Below are 26,661 nucleotides of genomic sequence, written 5' to 3' on the forward strand. Positions count from 1 at the left end.
GGGATGTGTGCCATGAAGACTCTGTTTTGTTCTGCACCAAGACACTCAGAGCCTGCAAAGGCAGTGTGTGTGTGTCAGGGTACAGGGCCTCAAAGGGTGGCACAATAAGTGCGGCTGCCCTTAGGGGCCTTCTCTGGTCACAAGGCCCTGGGTACCTAGGGTACCATTTGCCAGGGGCCGACATGTGACCAGAGATGCCAATTGGGTTTTGGCTGTTAGGCAGTTTTTAGGGAAGGAACACAGGCCCTGGGCACCTGATTGGCAGGAGCCCAGGGTACACCAAGGAAAAGCGCATCAGTTATCAGGCAAAAAAAAGGGGGGGGGGGGGGGTTACTGCAACAGAAGGAATATGCTACTTACCAGTATGCATCTGTTCTTGGCATGTAGAGCTGCAGAGTCACACACTGAGGATAAGATCGCCATCTGGTGTTGGGCTCGGATGATTGCAGGTTGTTGTTGTCTTCGGAGAAGTCTTTGGTCACGAGGTTGGTGACTCCTCCCCTGGACAACAGTGCGCATGGGCATCCACTCCATCGGCAGATTGTTTTTCGCCATGATGGGAAAAGATGGAGTATATAGAAAAGAAAGAAAGGATGTCCATGTGTAATGTCTAAGTAAGACGGATGCTGGAACAGATACAGGTCCCGGGGAGGCGGGCGGGCGTGTGTGACTCTGCAGCTCTACATGCCAAGAACAGATGCATACTGGTAAGTAGCATATTCCCTTCGAGGCATATGAGCTGCAGATCACACACTGAGGATAGATTATATAGCAGTGCTCCCCTTAGCGGTGGTCGCCTGTATCCGTTGCAGCAGTTTGAAATAAAGTTTTTAGGACAGCCTGGCCCACGGAGGCCTGTTGTTTGGCCTGCACGTCAACACAATAGTGTTTAGTGAAGGTATGCGTGGTAGACCATGTGGCTGCCTTGCAAATGTCTTCTAAGGGAATATTGCCTAAGAAGGCCATAGAAGCCCCTATTTTACGCGTGGAGTGCGCTCTAGGGGGAACTGTGAGTGTACGTTTAGCCTTGAGGTAGCATATTTGGATGCATTTAACTATCCACCTGGCTATTCCTGATTTGGAGATCGGGTTGCCTTTGTGTGGTGGCGCGAAAGCAACAAAGAGTTGTTTTGTCTTTCGAAAAGGTTTTGTTCTGTCGATGTAATAAAGCAATGCTCTTTTAACATCTAAGGTATGTAGGGCCCTTTCAGCTACCGAGTCTGGATTTGGGAAAAAGACCGGTAGTTCTACTGATTGGTTAAGGTGGAAAGGGGAAATCACTTTTGGAAGAAATTTAGGGTTTGTCCTAAGAACCACTTTGTTACGGTGTAGTTGTAAGAAAGGTTCTTCAAGTGTAAGGGCTTGTATTTCACTTACTCTGCGCAGGGAAGTGATTGCGATAAGGAAGGCTACCTTCCATGTTAGGAATTGCAATTCACATTTGTGCATAGGTTCAAATGGGGGGCCCATGAGTCTTGTTAGAACCACATTGAGATTCCACACTGGGGCAGGTGGCAATCTTGGGGGAAGAATCCTTTTGAGACCTTCCATAAACGCTTTGATGGCTGGTACCTTAAAAAGGGACAGGTGTTGCCTATTTTGCAAGTAGGCTGCCAAGGCTGCTAGGTGTAATCGTATAGAGGAATACGCTAGATTGCATCTTTGCAAGTGTAGTAGATAGCAAATGATGTTTTGGATGGAAGCATCCAATGGATGTATGTCATTATTAGCGCAGTAGATGGCAAATCGTTTCCATTTAGCGGCATAACACGCTCTAGTAGTAGGGCGTCTGGCTTCTTTTATGATATTCATACAGTCTGGAGGGAGATTGAGGTAACCGAACTCTAAGACCTCAGGAGCCAGATCGCTAGGTTCAGTGTTTGAGGATCTGGGTGTCTGATTTCTCCATGGTTCTGGGTTAAGAGATCCGGGGAGAGGCGTAGCTTTTGATGTGGAACTAAAGATAGTTCCAGAAGTGTGGTGAACCACGGTTGACGTGCCCAAGTGGGAGCCACTAGTATTAGTGTTAGTGACTGTTGTTTCAGTTTGCGTACCACAAATGGAACTAGTGGGAGAGGCGGAAAGGCGTACGCAAATCTGCCTGACCAGTTCATCCATAGGGCATTGCCCTTCGACTGTGGGTGTGGAAACCTGGCGGCGAAGGTTGGGCATTTTGTGTTTTCGGGAGTGGCGAACAGGTCTATGTCTGGTTGTCCCCACTTTTGGAAGAAGGGGAGTAGAACCTTGGGGTGTAGTTCCCATTCGTGGATCTGTTGTGTGTGGCGACTTAGGAGGTCGGCCACTTGGTTGTGGATCCCTGGGAGATGTTCTGCTAACAGGTAGATGTTTTGGGGAATTGCCCATCTCCAGATTTGCTGTGCCAGTTGGGACAGTTGGAGAGAGTGTGTCCCTCCCTGTTTCTGTATATAATACATTGTCGTCATGTTGTCTGTGCGTATGAGGACAGTTTTGTTCTTTAGGTGAATTTGAAAGGATTTTAGTGCTAGGAACACTGCTAAGAGTTCCAGGTGGTTGATGTGGAGCAGTTTTTGTTGACTGGTCCATCTGCCCTGAGTGGTATGGTGAAGGAGGTGGGCTCCCCACCCCGTGAGAGATGCGTCTGTAGTTAGCACAACTTGTGGAAGAGGCTCTAAGAACGGTCTCCCTTTGGACAGGTTGATGGTGTTCCACCATTTCAGTGATCGAAGTGAGCGACTGTCCACCAACACCAGATCGGTAAGTTGTCCGTGAGCTTGGTTCCACTGTTGTGCTAAGCATTCTTGTAAGGGACGCATTTGAAGTCGTGCGTGTGGGACTATGGAGATGCACGACGCCATCATGCCTAGGAGCTGCATGAACACTCTTGCTGGAAGAGATGGATGAGTTTGAAATTGAGAGATGAGATTTTGTATACTGGCTATCCTGGCTGTGCTGGGATAGGCAATGGCTTTGGATGTATCTATGGTTGCTCCTAGATACTGATGTAAGTGGGAAGGTTGTAGGTGGGATTTGGGGTAGTTGATAGTGAATCCCAAATCGTGGAGAGTTTGAATTGTGCGATGAGTGTGGAGAACGCATTTTTGGTATGTATTGGCTTTTATGAGCCAATCGTCCAGATAGGGGAAGACATGGATCTGTTGTCTTCTGAGATGCGCTGCCACGACTGCTAGGCACTTGGTGAACACTCTGGGTGCTGTTGTTACTCCGAATGGGAGAACTGTAAATTGATAGTGTTGCCCATCTACCACAAATCGTAGATATTTTCTGTGAGCGGGATGCATAGGGATGTGAAAGTATGCGTCCTTGAGGTCCAATGTGGCGAGGAAGTCTCCCTGTTGTAAAAGTGGGAGGACTTGTTGGAGAGTGGTCATGTGAAAATGATCCGAATGTATATACTGGTTTAGTAGTCTGAGATCCAGTATGGGCCTTAGTGTTTTGTCCTTTTTGGGAATGAGGAAGTATAGAGAATATACCCCTTTTCCCTGATGTTGAAGGGGAACTGGTTCTATCGCATGTTTTTGTAACAGGGATTGAACTTCTTGTTTGAGGAGAGAGAGATGATGCGAGGACATTGGACGTTGTTTGGGCGGTATGTTTGGGGGGGATTGTATGAGTTCGAGGCAGTAGCCAGACTGGATAATTTGTCTTACCCACCTGTCTGTGGTGATGGAAGTCCAGACAGGCAGGAATTGTTGGAGTCGCCCCCCGACCGGAGTGGAATGGTCTGGGGGGAGTGGTGGCAAGTCACTGTTTGGTGGCTGGTGAGGTGCGGGTGTTGTTGTTGTTGCCCCGTCCTCGACCTTTGTTATTGTTTCCCCTATAACCTCCCCGGAAGTAACCTCTGTTAGGGGATGTTTGTCCAGAATTTTTAAAGGTGGACGTGGTCTCAGTTGATGTGTTTTTAGAGCCTCCTCTAAAAAAGGAGCGAGGAAAGGAACCCCGGTTTTGATGAGACTGCAGTGCTCCCATAGACTTGGCAGTTTCATTATCCTTTTTCATTTTTTCTAATGCAGTATCCACTGCAGGGCCAAATAGCTGCTCTTGGTTGAAAGGTTGAGCTAGAATTGCGGTTTGAACCTCCGGTTTAAAACCGGAAATACGGAGCCAGGCATGTCGTCTGAGTAAGACGCCAGTATTGACCGCTCTAGAAGCAGTGTCTGCTGCATCTAAGGCGCATTTAATGGAGGCATTAGATATTAATTTGCCTTCTTGGATGAGGTCAGAGGCCTGGGACTTAAAAGGTTCAGGCAGATGTTGCATAAGGTCCTCAAGTTGGTCATAATGCGCTCTATCATACCTGGCTAACAGGGCCTGGGTATTCGCAATACGCCAATGGTTAGCCGCCTGCGCGGCGACCCGTTTGCCCGAGGCTTCTAAAAGCTTAGACTCTTTGTCTGGGGGAGGCGTTTCTCCAGTTGTCTGTGAGTTAGCGCGCTTCCTGGCATTTGATACGACTAGGGAGTCTAAAGGGAGCTGGGCCTTAATGTATGCAGGGTCTTGCGGGGCTGGTCGGTACTTTTTTTCGATGCGTGGGTTGAGAACCCTAGCTCGAACAGGGTCTTTAAAGACTTCAGTAGCATGCTTTATGACCCCTTTGATCATGGGCAGTATGTGAACAGTCTTTTGTGACTGCTCAAAGGTATCAAGGAGGAAGTCCTCTTCAATGGTGTCTGTGTGCATAGTAACGCCGTGGAATGTTGCTGCCCTATTTATAAGTTGGCCGTACCCTAGGTGGTCATCAGGAGGGGAGGGCTTGGAAGGGTAGGTAGTGGGGTCAGGCATGTCAGGTATAGGATAAGACCAGTCATCCATGGGTGCCGGGTCTGGGAACGTAAAAGGGTCGTTTGGGTCAACAGGATCATCAAATAAATCAGGGTCCGCCCCTCCCCCTAAGTCATCATTATCATCCTGTGGAGGAGGTGAATGATAGGGAGATGGTAAAGGTAAAGGTAAAGGTAAAGGAGAATCAGGAGGAGGAGGGGGGGGACGGGTTAGGAGGTAAAACAGGAGAGGAAGGACGAAGTGGTGAAGTAGCACAGTCCTTTTTCCGTATGGGAGCTGGGGGAGGTGTAGTGTCCAGCTTCCGCTTTTTATATGGGATGGCAGTCACATGTCCCGTTTTAGGATTGATATAGATCCGCTTCTGAGTAGGATCTGGTCGAAAAAGATCATCTGGCTCCGAAGGTGGTGTCTGTGACGTCCGCTTCGGGTCTTTATGAGCTTGTTTCGGCGGGGACGCAGTTTTCGGCTCCGATGATTTTTTCGGTGTCGACTGATTTTTCGGTGTCGACTGATTTTTCGGTGTCGACTGATTTTTCGGTGTCGACTGATTTTTCGGTGTCGACTGATTTTTCGGTGTCGACTGATTTTTCGGTGTCGACTGATTTTTCGGTGTCGACTGATTTTTCGGTGTCGACTGATTTTTCGGTGTCGACTGATTTTTCGGTGTCGACTGATTTTTCGGTGTCGACTGATTTTTCGGTGTCGACTGATTTTTCGGTGTCGACTGATTTTTCGGTGTCGACTGATTTTTCGGTGTCGACTGATTTTTCGGTGTCGACTGATTTTTCGGTGTCGACTGATTTTTCGGTGTCGACTGATTTTTCGGTGTCGACTGATTTTTCGGTGTCGACTGATTTTTCGGTGTCGACTGATTTTTCGGTGTCGACTGATTTTTCGGTGTCGACTGATTTTTCGGTGTCGACTGATTTTTCGGTGTCGACTGATTTTTCGGTGTCGACTGATTTTTCGGTGTCGACTGATTTTTCGGTGTCGACTGATTTTTCGGTGTCGACTGATTTTTCGGTGTCGACTGATTTTTCGGTGTCGACTGATTTTTCGGTGTCGACTGATTTTTCGGTGTCGACTGATTTTTCGGTGTCGACTGATTTTTCGGTGTCGACTGATTTTTCGGTGTCGACTGATGTTTCGGTGCCGACTGATGTTTCGGTGCCGACTGAGGTTTCGGTGCCGACTGAGGTTTCGGTGCCGACTGAGGTTTCGGTGCCGACTGAGGTTTCGGTGCCGACTGAGGTTTCGGTGCCGACTGAGGTTTCGGTGCCGACTGAGGTTTCGGTGCCGACTGAGGTTTCGGTGCCGACTGAGGTTTCGGTGCCGACTGAGGTTTCGGTGCCGACTGAGGTTTCGGTGCCGACTGAGGTTTCGGTGCCGACTGAGGTTTCGGTGCCGACTGAGGTTTCGGTGCCGACTGAGGTTTCGGTGCCGACTGAGGTTTCGGTGCCGACTGAGGTTTCGGTGCCGACTGAGGTTTCGGTGCCGACTGAGGTTTCGGTGCCGACTGAGGTTTCGGTGCCGATGGACTTTCAGGCATCGATGTTGAAGAACGTTTCGGTGCCGGTGGAGACTTCGGTGCCGAGGAACGTTTCTGTGCCGAAGGAGATTTCGGTCTTGGAGCCTGTTTCGGTGCCGACAATGGGTGTTTGGGTGCCGAGGGTGTTAAAGGCACAATTAGGTGAGGTTTGCTCGAGCCCGAGCCACCCACAGGCTTAGTTGTCTTCGGAGCCGGGCCCGAGGGCGGGGCTTCTGAAGAGGATTTCCGGTCGCGACTGGGCCCAACTGGCGGAGTCTTGACCGATGCTTTTTTGGATGGGGCAGGGGCAGGGGGGGTGGTACTCACACGCTGCCCTGGAGTGATGAGGTCATCGGAATCGTCGGCTTCGGACACGATCTCGAGATCTTCGGTGTCGTCTTCGGGAACATCTTGAGCAAAGATGTCCTCCGGTTCTGGAGCTGGTTTGGCCATAATATGGCGTCGAGCTCTTCGGTCCCGGAGGGTCTTCTTCGAACGGAAAGCGGAACAAGCTGGACAGGTGGACTCGTTGTGTTCCGGCGATAGGCAGAGGTTGCAAACCTCGTGGTGGTCACTGTGGGGGAACTTCGCTCCACACTGGGGGCATTTTTTGAAGGGTGTCCTGTCCATCAGCCGCTTCCGGAACCGGTCCGAGTTGATGTCGACGTCGATGAAAAGAAGATTAAGAGTTAAATTGATTGCTGGAAGTTTTCTGCTGGAGCGGAAAAAAGTTCATCCGAACCCAATGGCGGAAAAAAACAATCTGCCGATGGAGTGGATGCCCATGCGCACTGTTGTCCAGGGGAGGAGTCACCAACCTCGTGACCAAAGACTTCTCCGAAGACAACAACAACCTGCAATCATCCGAGCCCAACACCAGATGGCGATCTTATCCTCAGTGTGTGATCTGCAGCTCATATGCCTCGAACATCCTCTTCCTTACAGTAAGGTTCTATCTAACTGTAACCTCTGCCAAACTTCTGGAGATCCTTGGACTGTATACACACTGTACCTCATTTTGGTGCAGTATATATCGAGCCAGTTTCTTACAGCATGGTCTGGTGAGGGGGGCCCAGAGGATCCTCTTCAGCTCCCAGGCCCTAGGTACCCAGGGTACCACTTACCAGGGGACTTGTAGGGAGTCAGAAATGCCAATTGCGGATATGATTTAGGGAAGAAGCACTAGCACAGGGACCTTGCTGGCAGGGACACTGTGCACTACAATCGAAACCACATCAAAACCAGGCAAAAAGTGGGTGCTAACCATGCTAAAAGAGGCACACTCACAGACATCTTGCAGTCCAGTAAGTTGGACCTAAAGAGAGGTGAGTGAAAAGAGAAAGTACATTGCTTGCCCTAATTTGTTATAGCACTTCTTCGATCCCCTTCTATATCAGGCATTACATTCCCAGTAGGAGGCGCAGGTTTTCTTTTTCAATTTTGGAGTTTTTATATTTGCGATTGCTTACTTTCAGAAATTCAGTGCAATATACAGCAAAGTACCTGCAGAATCTTTAATTCTGAGTTTTTTACAGTGATGTGCAAATACATTTGGTTGCCCCACATAGGAATAGGTCACGGGGTTGAGGTCTATTACTTGGTAGAGAAGACTAACAAAATCACGCAAAGTGCATTTTTTGTGCAGAGAGGAAGACATGACCAGAATTCATACGGAAAAGCATGATGATCATGAGTGAAGGACATGGACTGCGGGATCCGGGGCAGAAATTTAGGCACTGGGTGTAGCCAAAGGTTGGCTGCTAGGTAGAGATATGCATATGCCCAACAGGCTAGGATCTTGCCAAAAGTCAGTCACTGCATAGAGTCTGCTGTACACACTGGGGTCCTGGGTGGTTTCACTCACATTGTCTGCTAAAGAGAACAATGATTACTTGAGTGTACCCGTAAGGTTATCTATGATGCTGCGAGGAATGTGGTCTGTGACAACACTGGAGAAGTCATGAATAACGACAGGGAAAAGTTGTTTTGTTTGCTAAGCTCATAAATGGAGACTCCACTTTTAGATCATAATTGTGACACCCCATCAATTCAGGTTTTTAAAGTAAGCAGCCAAGATACACATTCAGTAGAAAGATGGGAACGGCACAAATGCCCATACATGCAAGGTATGATGTGCTGTGTATGAAGCGCATTCTTGTGCAGGGAACCAGCATGCAAAGGCGTGGAAACAGCTTTTGAAGTAGCTCCACTACCACCGGCATGTAGCAGTGAATGTACGCAGTTGGGAATGGGGCATAAGAGGTCTTATAGACAGCCATTGCAACCCTCAGTAGCTTTTACCTTCAACATGTAGCAGCAGAACGTCTATCAAACAAACCTCATCTGTTAAAACACCTATTGGGCCAAGGTCTGGAAGGGTGACTGTTGGACTTGGCCCTTTTTGGCAAGTTCACCCCTGAACTTTTTGCCTTAAGCTCCGACATGGTGGTAGTGATTTAAGACCTCTGGGCACTTTAGCACTGTGGCCCAGTGTAAAGTGTGTGCACGCTCTGAGTGCGTGTGGTGAGATTGGTCTGCCCTCCCATAGGAATGCATGGGGGATGTGTGTGTCCATGGTAATTCCTGGTATGAGAGGGGTGCAGGGGCGAGTTTAGTATGTATGAACTCGTGAGAATAAATGCTGCGCAATGGTGTGAACAGATTTTTGGTGACTGGTGGAGAAATGCCACTTTTAGAAGTTGGCATTTCTGTGTGCTGTGTGTCTGCCTGCCTGATGTGAATTGCATGTCTGGCTTGTGATTGACAGGAGCTGAAGGGTGTGGGTGGCTCCAGGAGACAGGGTGAGTCAGCCCAATGGTGAATAGAGATCTGCATCTAGATGGGAGGGAGGTGTTGCACCTGGGACCTGAATAGGGCTGTGCCTTCCCTCCACAATGCTGGCTCCGCCGCCTATGGTGTGTCTGATCACTGCGCCCCCACCTGACAAAGGGGAGAGGAGCTGGGCAAAACAAAGTGCTCCAAATCCCCTCTAAACCAGTTCTGACTGGTATCCCCCAAGCCCTGTGCTGTGACACAAAGGGACTGTCTGATATAAATAGAGAGGCTGTGACTCCATGAAAATGTTCAGTGTGCTGTACTTGGTGTGTTGGTCCTGCCGGGTGTGCTGCTGCTGGGGCCCAGGGGGCTCCACATTCAAGTCCCAGGAGGGGGCCCGGGTGAAGAGGACGGCACCTGCTTGTGCGGGGTTCCCGAGTGAGAGTGAGAGAGTGAGAGAGAGTGTGAGAGAGTGTGAGAGAGTGTGAGAGAGAGTGAGAGAGAGAGAGAGAGAGAGAGAGAGAAAGAGAGAGAGAAAGAGAGAGAGAAAGAGAGAGAGAAAGAGAGAGAGAGAGAGAGAGAGAGAGAGAGAGAGAGAGAGAGAGAGAGAGAGAGAGAGAGAGAGAGAGAGAGAGAGAGAGAGAGAGAGAGAGAGAGAGAGAGAGAGAGAGAGAGAGAGAGAGAGAGAGAGAGAGAGAGAGAGAGAGAGAGAGAGAGAGAGAGAGAGAGAGAGAGAGAGAGAGAGAGAGAGAGAGAGAGAGAGAGAGAGAGAGAGAGAGAGAGAGTGAGTGAGTGAGTGAGTGAGTGCGCCCCGCAGGCGCCAGCAAGCAGAGGGGCGTGACCGGAGTCTCGAGGGCTCCCCGTGTGAAGTCTCCACAGCGGAAAGCAGAAACCGCAGTGCAAAGAGGAGAGTCCTGCCTTCGCCCCCAGCCGGTGAGTGGGGCTCAAGTATGTAGTGCCTGGGAGAGGCACAGAGTCAGAGCGGCCCAGTCTGGCAGCGGGCCGCTCCACCGAGGGGGGCATTTTTTGTTTACAGAGCCTGGGTGCCTCCAACGTGGGGCAAGTTAATTTAAATGTCCCGCTGGGGCCAGAGGGCACCGTAGTGCCAAGGCCTAATCGAGTATTCACAGCTGCCCTGCGAGAGCGCAGGTAGCTACAACGTTTTTGCGGAGTTTTATTTATAGAGAGTCCCTGAGGGGGACAGACGGGCACAGTGGTGCCCAGGCCTCTGATTGCTTCACAGTTGCCCAGTAAGCAGTGGGCAGCTGCTCCGTTTAGGCCCTCATTTGATATTCCCAGCTGCCCAGCAAGTAGTGGGCAGCTGCAACGTTTAGGTCTGCGCAAATTGCGCACCCTTGACTCCTGCTCCATTGGCAGCGCGCCCTGACTTTTGGACGCAAGGCATTTGAGCCCCTTTGAGATGGCCAGTTGGCCAAGGGGACGGTTAGGTTAATAGGGCGCCAGGCCCTAACGTGATTATGTGGTGCTAGGAAATGTGATTTATGTAGTATGTTTTACGCACCCTGTCTTATACCTCTAAATGTGGTTCTTACGATTATGGGGTTGTTTTGCACATCATGGTTTATGCTAGTGAGATTATGTCCCACTGTGAGATTTATGCCCCTAATGTGAGTTATGCTTAGGAGGTTAGGGTCTAATGCGTTTAGACTTATGAGAGGATTGCATAATCTGTTAATGCTAAGTGAGGTTGGCGCAGAATGTAATTTGCGCCTGTGATACTGTGCATAATGTAGTTTATGTTACAGGCTGATGCTAAGTACAGTGATTACCAGTGGTTACTGGTTGTACGTTTGATATGTTGTGCTTTAACTAAGTTCACTTTGTGATGGTTCTGACAGTGGTCCAGTGGGCCCTGTCAGGTGTAAATAATCCCTTGTAAATATGACCTAGTGCCAGGTGGCACTATGTGGCACCATGTGGAGAAGTGTGGCTCATTGGTTAGAGCAGGCATACCCTGAAGTAGAGGTCAGACCCGGGACCAGGGTTCAATTCCCGACGCGGCAGGGTCTGAGCCCAAGTGTCCACGGACTCGATAATTCTCACTTCGGTGCCTACTCGAATCATGGGTTCACACTCTGCAACTCTGGGCAATAGCTTGCTTAATCTCCACTACGCCCCCACCCCCGCGGCGGGATGCCTGGCTTTCACCTTGGGGATGCCCAGTACGGGTTATCTCACAGGGAAAAGCCAGGACGGGTTCCCAATGCAAGCGCCGAGATGCCCAAGGGTAAGTCGAGCGCTATATAAGAACATACATACATACATACATTATGTGTTTACTATTCTAATGCGTTATGAGAATACAAAGGCTATTTTTGATATAACCTTGTGTGGAGTTCCTTTAGTAGTGTGCCTGGGATTTATGTATTAAGATTTACGCACTGATTTATGCCTCTAAATGTGGTTTATGATGATGAGGTTTTGCATACGGTGTTATGTTTGAGTTATTCTCTACTATGGTTTAGGTATGAGGTTATTTGCCTACTGTGGTTTATGCTAGTGAGATTATTTCCTAATGCGAGTTATGCTTAGGAGGTTATGGTCTAATGCGTTTAGGCTTATGAGAACATTGCATAATGTGTTTATGCTTATAAGGTTGGCGCAGAATATATTTCACGCTTAATGTGACACTGTGCATAATATGATTTATGTTACAGGAGGATGCGGAGTACAGTGTTTGCCAGTAATTACTGGTTGTGTTCTATGTTTATTCTATGTTCTACATTTACTATCTTTACTAAGTGATGGTTCTGACAGTGGACCAAGTGGCCCTGTCATGTGTATATAATCCCCTGTAAATATTGCCCAGTGCCAGTTGGCACAGTGTATATTGTGTGATTACTATTCTAATGTGTTTTAAATTAATACAAAGGCTATTTTTTTTATATAACCTTGTGTGGAGTTCCTTTTGTGGTGTACCTAGTAAGTTGTTGCTGTGGGTGCGTGCGCAAATGCTTTACACATTGCCTCCGCGATAAGCCTGACTGCTCGTGGCAAGCTACCAAGGGTGTGTGCAGGGGTTATCTTTGGCGTGTAACTCCCTTGCCCTAACTAGAGTGGTGGTCTCTGCATGGCTTTGGCGCAAGCCTTAGCCAACCAGAGAACCCATTTCTAACAGTGACCTCCTACAAACTAACTCACGAAGTTCTGGCTGTTCTCTATGGTGAACTGGAGGAAAAGATGGGTCTCAAACCTGTTGAAAAATGGAAGCTGGTAAAGAAATAAGCTGCACTTGTTTAGCACTGGAGCTCAATGACATTTCTTTTGAACACTGGAACAAGTGCACAGTGGAATGGAGAAGGTGGCACAGTAAATTCAGTATTTTTTTCCAGGTTATTGGGTTTATGATCTCAAGTTGTCTCAAGGTTCCCTGAGTCAGAAATAACCAATGTCAAACAAATATATTAATGACCTACAAATACGTTTTTTTTTTTTTAACTGAACACCATGCAAGAGAACATTTTTAGCCAATATTACAAAACTGAGCGCTCATACCTGTCTCTGAGAGTCATTGAAGTAAGCAGGAACTGTTACAACTGCATTTTTTGCTGAGTGCCCCAAATAGTTTTCTAAAAAAAAAAAAAACAGGGTCAAATAAATATTTCCAATGATGCATACATTTACTATCCATGCTAAAAATACAAATTTTACAGGTTCTGTATCCTGCTACATCTAAAATGCAAGCAAGTGTTACATGAAAATGAATTGCCCAATGCTTGGGATCATTTGTAGATCATCATGTTGAATTAGTCCCCATCAACTGAATAATACACACAGGGGTATTAAACATTTGCAATGCAATAGGTCTCGCCTTTGCCAAAGTTTGAACTATTGGCATTGTAAATGACAAACCTTGTATCTATGTGTTGGTTTTGAAAACCGATAAATAAAAGGCATGGTCATTTACAATGCCAATAGCTTAAACTCTCGCAAATGCGAGACCTACTGCATTTCAAATGCTTGTTCATAAAATGCTGGTGTGTGCATTACAGCCTAATGCATTTTGTAGTACAAACCCTCCTAATTATACCAGGCTCTATTAGAAACAGAATATATTTAATTTTATAAGTTTAGTTTTTGTATAACAACAGCGTTATAAATGAAGATGATATGCATAAACCTCTCTCCAAAACTTGATTGGCCACATACCAGCACCGATATGGGTTATAGACTGGGCCACTGGAATTTTTGTTTTGTTTGTGCTCAGTTCGTTTTCCGCATAAATTATTAATTTATCACACAATCCATGATCTTCTGCATAATCTACAGATTGTCAATTTTTTTTCGCTAGATCAAAAGTTACTAAAAATGCATCAACATGGGGGGCAGAGAAGCGTCTAATGGGTATGCTAAACAAATCTAGTATTTGTCTATGTTGCACTGATCCACGATATATTTTATTATTTCATATGTTGCGGACTTGGTTCTTTGCAATGAAAGCATAAATATTAAAACAACAAAATGCGGCGACATGTGTTGCTTTATTTGGGTGTTAACCTGATAGTCAAATTTGCCCAGACAGTGTTAACCTGAGAAGAAATGACAAAATAATGAAGTAATACCATCACAAAATGTGCTGCATTACGCCGCTCGATTAGCCGTTTTTGTTGCATATTTTAGTCAGATCTGCCACATAATTTGATCATCCGCTGCCGCATAATTCCAGAGGCTATGGTTATAGAGGAATGCATGGAGCACAAAGGGTGAAATTATTTGCCCAGAATCACACGATGTGTTGAAGCGGCGAAGCCGTGACCAAAGCCCACGTTTCACGGATGGCGCATGGAGGCAGTCAGCCTCGTCCCCTGTTGCAGGCAGAGCAGCGTCCCGTGTGAGAAGTTGGCCTGATATATGATGTCACTAATTCTAGTGTACACCCTGTATCAGTCCAAACGACCATTATGGTGATTGGTTGTAAAGTCAACCTTATAGACCAGCTATCCTAATGGTAGCATGGACAAGAGCAGTCTTAGGCTAAACTCTGAATGGCATGTGAAGCCAGCTGTTATACCATATGTAATTCCCTTGAATACCAAATGAAAAGGACACCACAACAGATATATATAAAAATAGAATGTATTTATTCTAGTCAAACCGTCAGCACTCTATGAGATTCGAGGTAAGTACAACACAGTCTTATTTAAGCATACATTAAGTCACACAGGTAAGTTATACAGTTAGGCCCTAGGGGCCACGCAAACCCTATACTAAGTAAGAGGTATAAGAACCACTGTCACGAACACAGGATAGGCCTAGGCAATCACTGGGGCTACACTATACTACCAAAGGTTAGGAAGTGGGAGGCCCACGGGATTCAGGTGCAGAGTGGAAACACTCACGCGTAATGCGTAAAAGTCGATAGAAATGGAAGTTGTTAGAAATTAACAGTTTTAGGACACTTCTGGTATAGCTAGGAAGTCGAGACTCGGAAACTAGACCCTTGGATAGTCAATACCCTTGTGAGCACCGAAATGCTCAAGTTACCTAGCCCACGGGCTGCGGGTGCATAGGTGTGAACTTGCGTCGGGTTTCACCGTTGACTCCTATGGATGCCTGAAGGAAAGTTGCTGACAGGCAGTCAGTGAAGAGTGTCCGGTGGATCCCAAGGATGGGATCAAGAAGGAAGGAACCTGCAAGCAGAAGGGACAGAGTCTAGGTCACCCGCCAGGAGCCGGGAAGGAACCAGGAAGGAACCAGGCGATGTCGTGAAGATGCAGGTGAAGAGGTGAAGCTTGTCGCAGCAGTCACGGGTACCAGGAGGCGTCGAGGACGACCAGGACCAGGAGGTGAGCTGTCCCACGAAGGCTCTTGCTGTCGGCGGCGTCGAAGTCGAGTCAGGACCCAACAAGCCTTGGCAAGCGGAACCCACGCAGGATGGAGGACTTGCTTCTGGTGCAGACCAGGAAGGTCTGGAGTGCTTCTCTTTCACAGAGGAGCGGGTGCCAGTCTGGAGGAGCCGGACCAGCAAGTTGAAAACAAAGGTTCGTCGTCGCAGAGGTCACTAGCCAACGGGCCAGCAACCGGACAACACGTCGAGCAACTCGGGTGCAGAAGGGCCCCACGCAGAACACGTGAAGTGTGGGGAGCTGATCTTCTTTGCAGATGGTGTTCGGGATGGGGGTTTTCAATTCCCCAAGCACAGCCTCGAGGGAGCCTCGGAAGTCGCGCTAGTCAGGTACTAGCCACTTTTCCCAAGTCGCCGGTCCCACGTCCCTCGTCGCCTCCACGGGTCTCAGCTTGGCTGTAGATGTGGATCTGGGTCAGAGGTGTCTGGAAGTCTCGGCGCTGGTCAGTCTCTGCAGTCGTCCCTCGTAGGATCTGTCGCAAAGCAGCGGTCGCTGTATAGTGCCTGGTTGCCCAGGGTGGTCACTCCTTGGCCACAAGGGAGATTTCTTCAGTCTTCTTCCTGAGGTCGAAGGTCCAGAGTTTCTGTTCAAGTTGCAGATTCAGGTTAATCTAATTTTAGCAGGGCTCAGCTAGCTACTAATATACTGGGCTAGTGGGCTGGGCTACCTGCCAGGTCCCTCCTATGGGTGGGACCAGGAAGGGGAGTGGCTACACCCCCTTTCCTTTGTCCAGTTTCGCACCAGAGCTGGGGCTGGAGTGCCCCAGCGCCGGTTTGAACTGGACTATGCATGGGACACCTTGTGTGCCCCAGGCAGTGTCTAGTTTCATTCAACCCTTCCTGCCCCAATACACTAAATCCTGTCTTGGGTGGTGCTTGCACCTCCCAAGGCAGGAAACCTATTGTCCAAGCCTCCCTCGCTGGAAGGACTCCCAGCAGCAGGAGGTCAGACTTGTGTCTGTGGCAGCAGCATCCATTTTGTGATGCTGGGGCTCTTGTTAACTTTAACCGGGTAAGTAGGTTACAACATGTCTTCTCCCACTAGAAGGGAGGAATAATATCCTCATCCCCAGAAATGGGATGGGGGTATTATTCCAAAGTGTTAGACACCTTACACGACATGTTTTGATAAAGCCAAACCATAGTTACCATAACCGTTTAAGATTATAAGGCACTTTAAGAGTATATGGTAGGCTATATCATAGAACAGCTATAAGGACATGGTTCCGAAAGCTGCAGACAGGCTCAGCTCATGCTAGAGCACCATCTCACATGTTACCAAGCACTGTGCCTCCAGGATTGTTAAGGCCTGCCATAGGAGTGGCTGATAGGTACACATGTGTCTATATACAAGGTAGGTATAGGAATACTACACCTAAGCAAGGAGTGATTACACGACCTTGCCCCAGCTGAGTGATCAGCCAGTTGTGTCATAATGGAAGGCCAGGCCAGGGGTGGCATAATACATGCTGCAGCCCCTGGTAGGACTAGGGTACACCTATGCCCTGGGTACCTAAGGTACACTGTACAGGGGCCAATAAGGTGATCCTAACCAATTGGGTTATGCACCTAAAGTACATAGTGTAAATTTAGAGAGAACAGCAGGGCTGTGGGTCTGATTGGCAGGCCCACAGCCACATCTAAGTCGAAAACCAGTGAAGCAAAAGCAAAAAGTGGGGGTGAACATAGAAAGCAGACCCTACTCTCCTACACCCCGCTCCTCTGGACAAGCGCAGTGCCAGGATGCTCCTCGCTCTGCTTTGGGCAAGCGGCAGCAGCGTTAGCAGCGCTACTGTTTAACCAAACAGTTTGCAGCACTCACTCATGTATCTCAATGTGACCACCACCACACCCCGCAATGACCTTAAATGCCACCTTGGTAAGCACCTGTGGCATATACGCTTCCAAATTAGTGCAAAGGGTGAAATTATTTGTCCAGAATCACACGATGTGTTGAAGAGGGGAAGCTGCGACCAAAGCTCACATTTCACGGATGGCGCATGGAGCACAAAGGGTGAAATTATTTGTCCAGAATCACACGATGTGTTGAAGCGGGGAAGTCCGCTGGGTGCGAAGACGCTACAAAACTGCCTTGGGGGCGTTGTTTGTGTTTGCGGAGAGAACAAGTGGGAGAGGAGTGGGGGGGGGGGGGGGGGGGGGAGAGTGCTGGGAACAGGCGCCCTCGGAATGCCTGTGCTCGTCTGCTTCGCGGCAGTCGTGAAGACTTTTCTTATCTGCTTGTTAAGTAAGCAAGCAGATAAGAAAAAGTCTTCACGACAGCCAGGAAGCAGGCGAGCCAGTCCGGGTGGGCCGGACCAAAAAGCGAAAGGGAGACAACCCAGAAAGCTCATTTCCAATGGCAGGCCACCGTTCAGCATAAACGGTGATGCCAGCCAATGGAATGAGGGGCAGGGCTTAAAGCCCTCTTCTGAAAGTCCTAGTAAGCAATAAATCTCGCAGAGCGAGCTACGCATGTGCGCAGCAACGCTAGGCAAGACCTAAAAACGTAACCACCCACCACATTCCTGGGTCTGCAATGTGAACACTTCCTCTAGAGCCCATAATACCTTCAGATTTGCAAAGCGCAAGGAGTGAACACTAGACTGAACAAACACTGGCAAAGGTAATAGGTCTGGCGTTGGCCGCCAGCCTCTTTAATTTATTAATGGTTGTTTTGACATGTTTTTTGTAAAATTTGATCAGTGGGGAAACTGTCAGGCATGCATCAATTTTAAAATGAGTTGGCTAAAAGCAAAAATATTTTTGGGTCATAAAGGCACAAATTGCAGCAGTAGTTCCGGGCACTTAAGGGAACTACTTTGTCTGTGAAAGGTCTTCTGAAAGGGCAGACTACCATCACTCTCAGTGAACGTACCCAATGACTGAGGTGGGCTGAACCACTGCGCCATACTGTAAGCTATAGTGGAGGGAATACATTTTGAATAACAAACCAACAGATAAAGTGGGCTGGCTTAAAGACCTTTACATTATATTATACACATCATTTTGGTAAAATCAAAATGATTTGGCTAATGAGACCAAACAAGAAGAGGGAGGTTTGCATGCATATTTATAAACACCATCAGTGGTAGAGGTCTGTAGTTCTAGTTAAATAACTCTCCTTTACAGCGGTAGATGGGTTAAAGATTCACAATTGCTAACCAAATGCAGCACTAGAACATGCTTTTACAAATGCAGTAACTTTGGTCTTTTAAAGTCAACCGCTTTAGCATGCTGAATGTTTTTTATTCAGTCTTGCAGTTCACACACTAAAAGTGCATTATCACACAGCTCAGTGATCCTCTTATTTTGTCCATCCTGAAGGAAGACAAACACTGATATAGTTACGAGATATATAAACCTGCGATCAAGGTTCGTATTGGGACGCACCGGTGGGTAGGGAAGGCGGGAGGTGGGGCGGGAACATTAGGGGAGGCAGCGGGTGTCATATTATGCTGAGTAAGTTGTTGTGTTATTAATGCTGCTCCTATTTGATATTTAATAAAAATAATTTTTAAACAAAAGAAATCAAGGTTCGTATTGGGAAGTTTGTACACGGAAAATAAAGAGGATTTACCAACAACAACAAAAATACGTTCTCGCCCTTATGTCCTCTGCATATCTTTTTTTCAACAGTTTTATTTACACCATAACATCACATCATTACATGTACATGTGAAAGAATAGCAGTGTCCTCTGCAGCCCTTGTGTAAGTGGAATAGTCCTATATACACCAGCATTACTTAGAGTGAGAAACAAGGGGAAATAACTTTATAAATGCAAGAGCAAGCCTCGAAACATCTACTCACCAACTCGCTATGGCAAGTCAGATTTGATCAGGTCGAGCTACTATTCGACCCTTCTGGCTAGTGAACTTAAGCTGGGAGAACAGGTGTTCCTTTCATTCAGAAAGTGAATGAGCAATAAAGACTCCTTTAAATCTGATTTTTATGTTGCAACATTTGCAGTCTGTTTAAGGACAGAGGTCAAATGTCAGTTTGATCTTCTTACTATTTGTTTATGTTATCCTGGAAAATGGTGTATACTTTTCTCTCTTATTACAGTCAGATTTTTGTCAAGTGAGCTGTCTGACAATCATTGTGAAACAAAAGGCTGTAAGGGGTCAGTATTTTTTTCACACACATTTAAACAGCTTGTAAATACATAGTATAAGTATTTCAGAATATATCTGGAACTAGGAAAAAATAACTTTTGTGCTTCAGAAGTGTGATGCAAACAAAGATGTAAATAGGAGCAAAACAAATCAAAACACTTAACTTGGTGATGTGCAGATGAGACATTTTTGCAGAAGATGGAAATCCAAACATCACTAAAACATGTAGGTGGGTAATGTGGCCATTTCAATGAAAAATCTGCTGATTGCAAATAAGTATGCTACCACTTCATGCATGAATTTATCAAAAGTGATAGATTTTAAACATGATTTGATAAACATTTCTGCCCCCGCGCTGATGACAATGCAGTTAATGAAATAAGGGGCAAGTCAGCAGTCATGTGTATACTATATATGGCAAGATTTGTATTCTATATGGAGCAAATGTTTAGTCTACTAAATCATACAAAAGTGTGTTTTGTACAGCAGATATGCTGATCTTGCATATTTGAAGGTTCTCTCATATCAATCAAGACTTGTATATGGTGCTATTCACCCAAGGGCATCCAGGTGCTGCGTTCTTGCTGGACTCACTCGAAAAGCAAGGTCTTGAGTACCCTTCTCAAGTCCGTGAGTGAGGGTGACGTTTGCAGGTGGAGGAGCAGATCGTTCCAGGACTTGGCATGGTAGGAGAAGGAAAGACTCTACTGTAACTTCGGTGGATGCGGGGAACGAGCGCAAGTGTGAGGGCGGAGGAGCGCAGTTGTCTGGCAGTTGGTGGAAGTTCAGTGGGTGGTTAAATGTATGCTAGGTCTAGTCTGTGGAGGGCCTTGTAGGTGTATGTATGTGATGACGAAAATCGCAGCTCAGTAAATTGGGAGCATATTTTCAAACCAGTTTATGGGTCAACAACATTATAATTAGATTGACTAGTCAACAACATTATAATATGATTGATTAGATTATTTAAGTCACTAGATCTGGAGGTCGAGTAACATTTATAATTTGAGGCCTGAAGAGGGTTCAATTAAACATGATCATTTACATGGTTTAGATGAACAGAGCATCAACAGGTATGTCCAATAGAAAAGGCAAACACACAATGGTTGTGGCAAAGAAAATGTTAGACACCGCATAAACCACCTCATAACAACATCGCTGGAAGGCCACCATGCTGCCTTTGCCCTATGCCAAAAACCGGTCCTAGGAAGCTTGTTTCCGTTCCAGGGAAGGCATGGCTTGGCAGTTCGTGCTGGACTGTTCCCATGAGGCACAGGGTCAGACTGACTTGCATATGGCCATGTCTGAACTGGGGTGGCAGAGTGGGCTAAAGAACGGTGATGGATCAAACCCAGATCTGTTGACTGGGTGTGAGTGTTTGATTGGTTCTGATGCTCCGTCCATCACCACCCCCCTTTGTACCGCCTTTGCCCTATCAGCTTGAAACCAAGATGTAACGCAGACCCCAATGAGGATTAAAATCACATTATGGAACACTCCAATATACAAGGCAGTCAAAGTCCTCAGAAGTCTTTGCTGGATTTAGTAAACAACGAAATGCCTGTCTGCTAAAAACACAGCTTTAATAAACCAGTAACAAAAGAAAATGATTTTATTTAGTTTCCCAGAAATGGCATGTGAAGAAAGCCACTAGAAATGTCCTGGTGCAAGTATTGTGGGCCATATGACAAGTCGATACCAATGTTCACTACTTGTGTCTAAAGGTTCTCAATAATACTGCAGAGCAACTGGATAACCAACTTACTCCCTTTGGACACTAGACTTTTGAGAGGTAACGAAGTATGCTAATCAAGGTTTACATGAAGATAAGTATTTTTAATGTGAATACCATAAAATGCACTATTGTCCAGTTAGCGCTAAAAACTAAAGTCTAAGAATAGGGATGAGTGTACTGGCAAGTCAAAAAGCAGTTGACAATATGATGCACACAAAAAAACAAGCATTTGCAATGCAATCAGTCTCGCCTTTGGGTCCTTATATGTATTTAGCTATGCAGCACATTAGCCTGGGTGCTGAAACATCTAGTGTTCTTTAACATGGAGGGAAAGTAAGCACCAAACTGCGTGACACGCCAGGTATGGGAATACATGGAGATAAATATTGCCTTTCAACTGGAAGTGGCATAGTCCAAAGCTCTGTTTTTAATATGATATCAGGGCCTTCGGTGGTCATATCACTGAAAATACAAGATTTGAAAAAAATGTATTGTCTACGGTTGCTCATGGGAGACAATTTCTATGGACTGGAATCTATAGAGAATGCTAAAGTGATTCTGGTATTTTACTGACCTCTGCTGGTCGTTTTGTATCAAGAAAGTTAAATAGAGGCAGTTGAACAGAAAAAAGTCCCTAAGCAGAAGCAGACAAGACCTAGGGCTGATCTCCAGTGCCCACAAAGTACATCCACGTAAGTAAGAGCCCACAAAGTACAGTATATACTAAAGTAAATACAAGACGTCTCGAACGCTCAACCTAACAATTACCAGCATATTCAGGGGCAGCGATAGAACCGACATAATATCAACAGAGTTTAATACCACAATGCTACAAAAACAAGCATTGGCAAAGCCAATCAGTTTGGCATTGACTCAGTCTATTGGCTTGGTCAGTGCTTTTTTTTGTTTTGTAAAACTTTAGTTTTTAAGAGCTGCAGAAACCTCACAAACATTAAAAAAAAGTGGCTAAAAACAAAAATATATTTTAGGTCTAAAAGCACACTTCGGAATAGTAGTCGCTGGTACTGAAGGACTACTTTGTGTGGATGTGCTTTTTGTTTAAGAGCAAAATACGAATGAGCTTTTTGTTAAAGAGCAAAATACGATCACTCGCAGTGAAGTTAGCCAATGGTTGAAGTGGACTGACATGCTGTAGTAGGCAATGAAAATGTAAACGGAACAAAAGAACAATGGGCCCAAACAATGAATAAAAACAAACACATACATATGTATAATCAACAATACTATATATATATATATATATATATATATTACCTACATGTCAGCAGCTCCCTTGCTCAAAAGAAATGCCGGCTCCCGCAGAAGGCGGGGAGCCAGCGGGACCGAGGGGGCATTGGGGCTCCCCAACACAAAGGGCCGGCCCCGGGGGATGGGGTCTCCGGGGCCCACAAGTAGCCATGCGGTCCCCCTCCACATTAATTTAAAAATAATTTAATACAAACGAAAAGGCCGGCCCCAGGGGATGGGGTCCCCCGGCCATAATTGGCCTGAGGGGGGCCATGCGGCTCCCCTACAGATAATTTTTAAACAACAAAAGTCTGGCCATGCCCCAGGGTATGGGGTCTGCGGGCTGAAATAGGCCCCAGGAGGGGGGGCCACGCAGCCCCCTTCCAGTTTTTAAATTATATTTTTTTAAATAGGGGTCAGGCCCTGGGGGATGGGGTCCCCAGGGCCACAAAAAAAAAAAAAACTGGCATCTCACCAGAGGCCATGCCCCCTTTCTCCACCACTATGCAAACGCGCCCCCTGGCGCGTTGTTAGATGGGAATTAATTCCCCTTGAATACTAAGGGTCGCTAGGGGCCAACTAGTCCACCAGATACCGCCAATGCGCCACAGAGCTGCGTTGCAGAGAGGTGGTCCGAGGCCACACCCCTTTTTACACCACTCTGCAAACTAGCTTCTTGGCGCACTGTTGGTGGGGCGATGAGGTCATCTTCTGTCCTGGGGACCTCAGGACACAAGTGGACTTCATCCCCAGAGCAGCAGTGCGACAAGAAGCTATATTTAATATGTAAAGTTTGCAGAAATTGACACTTAGAAGAAATTTCACAGAAAAACAGTCAATGGTTTCCTATGGGAGAAAATTAGGTTACTGGTAAGTACAGTTGTAAGTTTTTTTCACAGTCAGTGCTGGGCACCAAGATCCAGCACTGGGAGCTCACCTAAGAGCAGGTGAGTATTTTCGTTTGTTACTCAGCTGATTTTTGGTGAATATTTGAAGATTTTAAAAGTCCACACTTAAAAGAAATTTCAGGAAAAAGCCAGTCAATGTTACCCTATGAAGAAAATTGAGTTCTCGGTTTAAAGGTAAGTACTCGACTGGCAGAGTTAAGGTTCTGGGCATAGACTCAGGGGTCTCCCAGGGTCAGGTAGGTACAGTTGGTTCACCCTCAGCGGCACAAGGGCAGCCGGGTGCAGAGAGAGTTAGGCCCAATGTTATCCTATGAGAGGTAGGGGGGGCCTTCGTTGGTGGCTGCTGAGTAGCAGGCCATGCGGCTGTGGGAGCTGGGCTCCTGGTCACTTACTCAGGGCAAGTAGGGAAGTAGGCAGGTGTAGAGATTGCACTGCCAGGGCCACTCGGGCGGCTGGGTGCAGGGTGCTTTTGAGCCTTCGGGCGCTCAATTGATTTCAATGGGAAATCTCCGGTTTAGAAAAAGACTGCATGCTCGGGGACGAAGATTCTTCAGGTGCCACCACCACTTCAAGAGGTAAGTTGGGTTGTTGGAGGATAGGTTGGTACCCCGGGATTGGGCACAGGGAGCCGCGGGGTGCAGGGGTGCCTTTTGGTGTCAGGAAATCTTACCCTCTGTTGATCGCGGTTGGGGGGGCACCTGGTTCTGAGGCTGCAGGCTTCTTCAGGAGTGTCGAGGGAGGTCCTTGGGTGCGGGACTCGGGGTCACAGTCGCCGTGGGGTCGTCCTCGTGGTCTTTGTTCACTCCGGCACAGGCCAGGCTTGGCTGGTGCAGAGTGTGCTGGGTTCGCGGTTCCGGGCTGCTGCCAGGGATTAGAAGCAGATTTTGAATAGAGCCTCTACTCATGGGAGTCCCAGGGGGCTTAGAGTCAAAAGGTAGCCAGGTCCTTCAGGGTTTGTGAGGTTGCTGGCCACAAGAGATGCCAGGTTGGAGCAGGAGCAGGTTCGAGGGTCGAAAGGCCGGTAGGGCTGGGGCCAAAGCAGTGGATGTCTTCCTCTTCTTAGCAGCTGTAGGGCAGGTCTTCTTTCTTCTAGCTCTTCTTCGGATTTCGGAATCTGGAATCTGGGGAAGGAAGGTTCAGGGGGCCCCTAAATACTAGATTTAGGGGCGTTATAGGTAGGTGAAGGGCAGGGACCAATGGGTCCCTGTCCTGGGGTGGGTACACCCCCTATCCTGCCACTCTCCTGTGGGAGGGGGGCAGTAGCCTAATCCTGATAGGGTAAGGCTCCCCATCTTCAAGATGACGAGGGCCCGGAGATGTGCTTCACCCCGCCTCCCCCACCTGAGGGGTGGGGTTGGCAGGCTGGCACATCCCCTGTCCTTATTTGGGGTTTCCGGCCAAGCTTCCCGCCAGAGTGGGGGGTTGCAGTGGCCTGGGGAAGCTCACAGAGGCGGCATGCCTTTGAAGCGTCCCCCTGCCCATCCTGGGGGAGGAGATTTAGCATTTTGCCCAGGATGTGCATTGTTGCAGACCCAGGAGAGCAGGGGCTCTCCTACCCAGGGGTCCAGCAACATGTCTGCTGTGTGGCAGCCTAGGCAGCCTCCCAGACCAGACGTGGATTGTAGGTTAGGTTTCAGGGGGCCTCTCTAAGATGTCCTCTGTGGTGCTTGGTACATTAAATCCCACACTGGCATCAGTGTGGGTTTAATGTGCTGAGAAGTTTGATACCAAACTTCTCAGCCTTCAGTGTTGCCATTATGGTGCTGTGGAGTTCGTGTTGGACGAGCTCCCAGCACCATGTACTCTTAGCTGGCAGCACTGTACTTACAGGGTACTGTAGGGGCACAGGGCTCCTGCCTTTGTGCCCACACCACTGGCATAGGGCACCAGAGGGGTGGCTGATGTATGCGAGGGCAGTGTAGGTTGTGGGCATGGCACACAGGGATGTGTGCCATGTCGTCTCTCTGTTTTCTTGTACCAGACACTCAGCCTGCCAGGGCAGTGTGTGTGTGTTAGGGTACAGGGCCTCTAAGGGTGGCACAATGAGTGCTGCAGCCCTAAGAGGCCTTCCCTGGTCACAAGGCCCTGGGTACCTAGGGTACCATTTACCAGGGGCTGACATGTGGCCAGGGTTTGCCAATTTGGTTTTGAGGTTTCTGTTTAGGGAAGGAACATAGGCCCTGGGCACCTGATTGGCAGGAGTCCAGGGCACACTCAGTCAAAATACATTCAGCAATTCAGCAAAAGGTGGGGGCATACCATGCAAGAAAGATGGCACTTTCTCACATGGTTTAAAATAAGTTTAGCACTGACCTGAGGGAATTAATTTTATTCACGGGGTGTGCTACCCTAATTAAAATGTGTGGGCCCTGTAGGGATATGCAATGATCCACAGGGTTTAGTATGTGTGCGTGGTAGACATGTTTCTTGCCTGTTGCCCCTAGCGGTTCACTCGGCAATTCTTCAGGACCTAGGTCTAAAGAGTATGCGCTCCAAAACTCTAACACTACTACAAGGCTGGTGCAGTAAAATAGATATACATCACCAGCATTGTAAATTGAAGATCCAGGGAACGTGAAGGACCTGGAAGGAAGAGACCCCCACTGGTGGGGTCGTAGGTAGATGGGGTTGCCTTGTGAGCGCTTCGTTGCTCACCGTAGAAGGGGGCGCGCAACTAGCGAAGCTCCTACCCTGGGAGGCCGAGCGAGCACCACCCCACTTTGACGTCGAGCACCACTCCACTTTGACGTCGAGCATCTCCACATCTCCACGACGTCGAGCATCTCCACGACGTCGAGGTCCTCTAGGTCTACTCCTCGACGCCGGCTTTGGACGTCGCGTCGAGGAGTCCTGGGTCGAAGGAGAGCATATCGGTGCCATACCTGCTCTCAATGTCGCGTTCCTACTGGGGAGAACCCCAGAGGTCACAGCATGGGACTTGGTAGAGGACCTACCCTCTCCTTACCCAGAGGCTGAAGATGCCTTCAATCTTCCCTGCTCCAACTGTGGGAGCCGAATCTTCTCCCAGTCCGCAGGGTGCCTGGAAAAGATTTTACAGAGAAGACAGGTGTCAAAGACATAAGACACAGGCAAGCACAGAATACAAACTCTGTGAGCTTCAGCTTTGGCCTTTATTTCAACTGCAGTCAAAGCACTTGTCAGATAGAGATAGTATAGAGACAAGAAAACTGCAGAAATTCTGCCAAAAAACCACAGCAGAATGTAGATAAAGGCCAAAGACGTCGAGTGAAACTGCAAAAATCAAGAAATAATCACTAAACGTGAATAAAAAGCTCAAAAAATGAGGAGCTAATGCTACAGGGTCCTGCTAGCAGGAGCTGGAAAAAAGAACTGAAAGTAACTGGCCTTTGGCTGTGCATCATGGGATACCGAGGGTCTCTGGAAGGATCCTTATAGGCACGGTATCCATTTGCAGACATCTAATGGCAGCCTATGGGGCTTGCCTGTCGAACCCTTCATCTCTATCATGAAAAAGGGATTTTGGTTAAGGGGAGTATGTGTGAAACTTAGTGAAATAGTTGAATTTGACTGTTACCTGGCTATCCTTTTTAATTCAGGATGAAGTAATGGCCAGAGTAGCCTGGTATTTTCAGGCTGCATTATTGTCTTTAATTATCTCTCAAGTGTCTATGCAGGAATGCAGTGGAAGACATATATAGACTATATATCTATTGAAGTGCTCCG

At 47.6% G+C, this 26,661-nt stretch overlaps 1 protein-coding gene across 1 annotated transcript in view; it reads right to left on the reverse strand.

The window, feature by feature from the left end:
- The window catches only part of HSPA9 (heat shock protein family A (Hsp70) member 9), a 369,556-nt gene that overhangs the window by 251,717 nt on the left and 91,178 nt on the right, over positions 1-26,661 (reverse strand). The window contains exon 6 of the mRNA XM_085617883.1: positions 12,602-12,675. Within this exon, the coding sequence (XP_085474009.1) occupies positions 12,602-12,675 (74 nt within the window). The remainder of the gene's footprint in view (positions 1-12,601; positions 12,676-26,661) is intronic.

This window comes from Triturus cristatus, chromosome 7 (assembly GCF_964204655.1).
Source record: "Triturus cristatus chromosome 7, aTriCri1.1, whole genome shotgun sequence".
NCBI classification, from domain to species: Eukaryota; Metazoa; Chordata; class Amphibia; order Caudata; family Salamandridae; genus Triturus; species Triturus cristatus.